The sequence below is a fragment of the Chlorella variabilis genome (assembly GCF_000147415.1).
Source record: "Chlorella variabilis unplaced genomic scaffold CHLNCscaffold_39, whole genome shotgun sequence".
NCBI lineage: Eukaryota > Viridiplantae > Chlorophyta > Trebouxiophyceae > Chlorellales > Chlorellaceae > Chlorella > Chlorella variabilis.
In genome coordinates this window covers 56,216-61,995 of record NW_005435049.1, presented here as the reverse complement: position 1 = coordinate 61,995, position 5,780 = coordinate 56,216, and the positions used below count along the sequence as shown (strand labels likewise).

The 5,780-nt window shown below is 65.1% G+C and overlaps 1 protein-coding gene across 1 annotated transcript; it reads right to left on the bottom strand.

The window, feature by feature from the left end:
• Positions 1 to 5,157: 5,157 nt before the first annotated feature.
• CHLNCDRAFT_28701 (hypothetical protein) lies at positions 5,158 to 5,580 on the bottom strand (the record flags this gene model as incomplete). The annotated part of the gene is made up of 1 exon (XM_005842834.1): positions 5,158 to 5,580. A coding segment is annotated over one exon (423 nt), but the record flags the coding sequence as incomplete, so codon positions are not given.
• Between the last annotated feature and the right edge of the window lie 200 nt (positions 5,581 to 5,780).

Sequence of the window (5,780 nt, the reverse complement as noted above, 5' to 3'; positions counted from 1 at the left end):
GCAGCGCCGCAGGCTCGCCGCCGCCGCCGCCTGGCGCCAGCTCAGCAGCCAGCAGCCTGGAAGGTCGTCCGGCTGACTCGGCGGCACCGGGAGCAGCCGCGGCGGAGGGAGGTCGGAGGCAGGGCGGGAGGGTGGGAAGCGCCTCGCCCGTGCGGCCGCTGCGCCTGCTGGACCAACCGCTGGCCACCCCCGCCAAGGCCGCAGAGCAAGGCAGCAGCAGCGGCGGCGGCGGCGCCTCGCCCGCCCCTCAGCGGTTGGTGGTGGCCTGAGCTGCCAGCAGCCTAGGCGTGGCGTGGCGCACCACCACCATTTGCAGTGCATGCAAGTGTGACGTGTTGCCTTGTCGCATTCGGTTCGATGCATTTCCGCCCTGCAGGTAGTGTTGCTGCGGCGCAATGCCACGCCTGCATGCCATGCGACCAGAAGCTAGCGCTGCGCTCTGCGCAGCGAGCTGCCGGCGTGTAAACCAGAAGGCCGTTGCTGGCCGGGGCAGGGGGTGCCCGCCCGCCTCCCCACACATCCTCCTGCCTCGACAGCTGCGGCGCACACCCACAGCTCTCGGCTGAGGGTATGGCAGCTTCTTCCCCAACAGGCGATCTGGCCAGCCTGTGGCAGCTCACAGTGCTGCAGCGGCTGCGGCTGGACTGCACGCATTGCACCGGCAGCTGGCCCGGCCCGGCTGCCCTGAGCCGGCTGCAGCGGCTGGAGCTCCGTGCAGGCGCCGCTGAGGCCACAACCACCAACCACTGGAGCCACGCCGCGGTCTGGTCCCGCTGGACCGCCGGCGGCATGGCGCCATGCCGGCTGCCTACAGGCCCTTTGTGGATGTAGTAGTGGCAAGCCGGCTAAAGTGCAGGTCAATCGACAGGGTGGAAACACTGTCCAACAGAATAGCTGAGGAGCGTAAAGGCCGGGAGGTCTGGCAGGCAGCTGTTGCATGCGATGCAGCGCCGCCAAGCCGAGCGCACGTGACGAGTTGCTGCGTGGTGGCTCACGGCTAGCCCTTAAGGCTTGCTCCACAGCACGGCACCGTTGTTGTCGAGCACTGCCACGCGGCAGGCGGAGGAGAGGGTGACCCTGCGCGGGGCGGCGCCCTGGTTGTTGGTGTTGGAGGCCCAGATGACACCGTTGCCGTACGCCACCAGGTTGCCATCGTACTGCATCAGCAGGGTGCAGGCTTGGGCGGGGGCGTTGCCGGGGCCGGGGCCGCAGGGGCAGGCGTTGGAGAAACAGTTTAACGCTGCGCGCGTCAGGCGGGGAACGTCGGGCAGGGGGAGGCAGGGGAGGGGGGGTGTCAGGGCTGGCTCGCGTGGCCGCTGTGCGGTAGGCCGCATGCTGCACTGCAATGACCGATGCGCGTGGTTGGCCGAAATGCGCGACGGCGCAGCTCACGTGTGTTGGACGCCCAGAGTGGCGTTGAACCCCCGTAGAGCACGACGTTCCTTTCCGCCTGGAGGATGAACTTGCAGGGCCCATTGGTCAGCTGGGTGAAGGAGGTTTCCGCCCAGGCTGCAGGTGTGGGCCGGGGAGCGCAGTGGCCGGTGCACAGTCTGTGCTGCAAGCTTGTTCTTGCTGAAACCGGACTGCGAGCCCACATAAGCAAAGCACGTGGCCAACCTTCTGCTGCAGCAAAAGCGGCGCATATATACCAGCTTGCCAGGCTGGTCTCACCGGTGTGTGGGACGCAGGACGAATACGAGGGAGAGCGGGATGGTGAATAGGTGCCCGGGGGGCACGCGGCACAATACGTGGCTCCCGTCGGGGATGCGGAGTAAAAGTTGTTGGGGCAGGGCTGCACGAAGCGCATGGATGTTAGTTGGGGCACAGAGCTTGGCATGTGCGCGGGGTCAAAGGGCAGCACCACTCACTGTGCAGGTGGCACTGGAGGTGGCGCCCACAGCAGATGACGAGGTGCCTGCATCGCATGCCGTGCACAGAGCTGCGCCAGCGGCCGACCAGGTGCCTGCTTGGCAGACCTGCAGAGGCAGCGGAGGGTGGCAGGCGCCAGTAATTGCTTACCCTTGCAGTTACAAGCGCCTGGCAGGCTGTCCACAGTCGAAAACCTGCACCACTCACCATGCACGTTGAGCTGGAGTAGGAGGGAGCAAAGGTGCCCGCATTGCATGTAGTGCACTGAGCTGCGCCAGCGGCCGACCAGGTGCCCGGTAAGCAGGCCTGCAGCAGCAGCGGAGGGTGGCAGAACCCAAACACTGCTTGCCATTGCTGATCCAAGCGTTTGGCAGGCTGTGCACTTGAGCAAACAGAAGCACCACATGCCTTGCAGGCGTTAATGGAGGTGGCGTTCTCAGCCGACGACGAGGTGCCCGGGATGCACAACGAGCACTGAGCTGCGCCAGCGGCCGACCAGGTGCCTGCTTGGCAGACCTGCAGCGGCAGCGGGTGGTGGCAGGCGCCAGTAATTGCTTACCCTTGCTGGTGCAAGCGCCTGGCAGGCTATCCACAGTCAATTGGCGGTTCGAAACTTTGCAATCAGCAGCACCACTCACCGTGCACGTGTCGGCAGAAGTGGCGCTCACAGCAGAAGACGAGGTGCCCGCGCCGCACGCTGTGCACTGAGCTGCGCCAGCATCCGACCAGGTGCCCACTGGGCAGCTCTGCAGCAGCGTGACAGGGTGGCAGAAGCCAGACGCTGCTTAACCTTGCCGGTCTAAGCGTCTGGCAGGCTGTCCACAGTCAAGTGACGGGTCGAAAACTTTGCAAGCAGCAGCACCACTCACCGTGCACGTGTCAGCGGACGTGGCGCCCACAGCAGAAGACGAGGTGCCCGCGCCGCACGCTGTGCACTGAGCTGCGCCAGCATCCGACCAGGTGCCCACTGGGCAGCTCTGCAGCAGCATCGGAGGGTCGCTGAAGCCAGCCTGCTGCTTATAATGTTGATACATGCATCTGGCAGGCTGTGCACAGGCATGCAGCAGCACAACCCACCGTGCACGTGTCGGCGGACGTGGCGTTCACAGCAGAAGACGAGGTGCCCACGCCGCACGCAGTGCAGGCCTGGTTGGCAGAGCCCGATGCATAGAAGCCCTCTGCGCAACCTTGGCAGGTGGTAGAGCCAGGCTCAGACGAGTAGGTACCAGCTGTGCACTCGGTGCAGGTGGAAGCGCTATCGGCGCCTGTGGCCGTCGAGTAGGTGCCGGCATCGCATGGGGTGCAGCTGGCAGCGCCGGGGTCGGGCGTGTAGGTGCCCGCAGCGCACTCGGTGCACTGCGATGCGCCGGCCGCAGACCAGGTGCCTGCGGGACAGCTCTGCAGCAACAAACGAGGCGCACACGGCACCAACTGATGTTGTGGCAAGCTGAAATGGCAGCTCTCTGTTTGCGGCACCTGGCCGATAGTGGCGCTCACCTGGCACGTGGCCATATGGAATTCTCCACATTGCTTGCTGTGCCCGCGGGACATGCCTGGCGGAGCAGGGTGGTGAGAGTAAAAAGGTAAAGGTTAAGGTAAAGGTGGGGAAGAGCCTCCACAGGCTAACTTCCCGTCGACGCGTCGACGCAATTACAGGTAGGGAGGTTGGTGGGCAGCAAGCATGAGCTGGAGCTCCATCCGTCGTGCACAGCAGTTGGTGCAGCTCACCGTGCAGGTGGCAACGCCAGCGTCTGCCCAGGTGCCCAGGGGACACGCCTGCAATGCACACAATATTGTTGGCTGCTGTCGGATGGCAGGTTACTGCGATGATATGCAATGTCTGCAATTGCAAGACCCTTTGCGAATGCAAAGACTTGACATACAAAAAGCAAGCAAAATGCAGGCTAGTCACTCCCACCTGGCAGGTCGCTGCAGAGATGGCACCCTCCACATCGCTGGCGGTGCCCGCGGGACAAGCCTGCAGACATGCGTGATGAGGCCGCGCTCACACCGTGCACCAATGGGGCGACACAGAAACACGCTACGGCGCTTGGAACGTTCACGTGAGTGCACTCACCGTGCAGGAAGAGGAGCCCGGCGAAGAAAAGGTCCCACGAGCGCAAAACTGCAGACAAGAAGAGGCTGGTGAAGCCGGGAAACACACTCAACAGACAGCCATTGTGTGCGGTCGCCCGGGTGGCTCAAGCTTGCCTGGCAGGAGAGCGAGCCCGCGCTGCTCCATGTGCCGGCGGCGCACGCCTTGCACCACGAGGTTCTGTCTTGGCCTCCGTAGTTCAGGAACTGACCTGCCGCGCAGCTCGTGGTGTTCACCTGCGGGCATTGCAGAATGCCGTGCCGGCGGCGCAAGGTGTGTCACTGACAGCAAGTCAGCACGGGTGCACAACTGCAGCACGAGTGCACCACGGGTGCCACCCAGAATAAGAGTGTACGTGCTCGCACCAGGTTGAGGGCGACCAAGCTTGCTTGTGCTGCAAGTATCGACGGGTTGACGGATTGCGTCCTGCAAGGTTTTGGCATGCTTGTTTGGTGAGCACTGCACTGCGCAAGGGGCCGCCCAAGAGCACGCGGCAGCAGAGGCGCCGCACCAGGAGTCGGGGGCGCCGCTGCTGTACGACATCCAGTCGGCCGGCGGCGGAGCCATCTCTACTCCAGACTCTATCGTCATCGCTGCAGGCTGGCATGCATAGAGGTACAGCGGGGCGACGGAGGGGCTGGACAGGACCAGCGCGCGCAGCACGTCGGTGGGCACCGGGAACCGCGCGGCGTCCAGCTGCAGCGTCACCAGCGCCGGGGTGCGCGACAGCGCAACCCGGACATCTTGAGCCGCAATTTGGGCGTCGGGCACGGCCCCTGTCAGGCTGCCCAACTTTCCGTCGCCGGCGTCGACGACGCTGGTCACAGTGTATAGCGCCACCCTGATGGCGTAGGTTCCGATGGAGTCCGCGCCGATGCCAACTGTAAGGGAGTGGATGCGCCCGGGGTGCGCGACCGAAAAGACTCGAGCTCGCCATTGGGTCGAACTGATGGCAAAGTTCAAAGACGCCAGGTTCGAAGTTCCGCCCGGGAGTTGATGCTGCTGCTGCTGCTGCGAAACCTGCCAGTCTTGGGTCGCATCTCGGCTCAGAGAGCATGTGGTGGAGCGAGTGTTGTCCATGAACAGGCTGCACGCACGCGCGGCAGGCGCGGGTCAGGCGCGGGCGCAGCGAGGCCATCCACGGCGCCCGCGAGGTCACCACACGGGCAGTTGCAACAGCATGCCCTGCACACTCACCTGCACACGCCCGCCACGCACTTGCTGCCGTACTGGGTCGGGTTGCTGCAAAGGCCCGCCTCTACGGCCACACACCTGCCGTCGACCGCGCACGTCTGGCACTGGCCACACCCCCTGCCTGCATTGTTGCACCCCAGGGCGCCCTCGCAGGCCGTGGCGCCCGTGCTGCTCGTGGTCTGGTCCGCCGGGCAGGGCAAGCAGGATGAGCTGCCAGGCTCGGAGGCGTAGGAGTCGAGCGGGCATGCAGTGCAGCTGCCGGCTAGTCCAGAGGCCGCCGAGTAGGTGCCGGCCTCGCAAGGGGTGCAGGTGGAAGCGCTATCGGCGCCTGTGGCCGTTGAGTAGGTGCCAGCATCGCATGGGGTGCAGCTGTCGGCGCCAGGATCCTGGGAGTAGGTGCCGGCATCGCATGGGGCGCAGCCGGTAGCGCCAGGTGTCGGCGAGTGGGTGCCCGCAGCGCATGCGTCGCAGGTGGAGCCAGGCGTCGCTGAGTAGGTTCCAGCTGTGCACTCGGTGCAGGTGGAAGCGCCGGAGGCTGATGAGGAGCCCGCCGGGCAGTTCTGCAGGGGGGGGCGACGACGGAGAGGAAGAGTGGGCTTGTTTGTGTGCTTGTGTGGGCTTA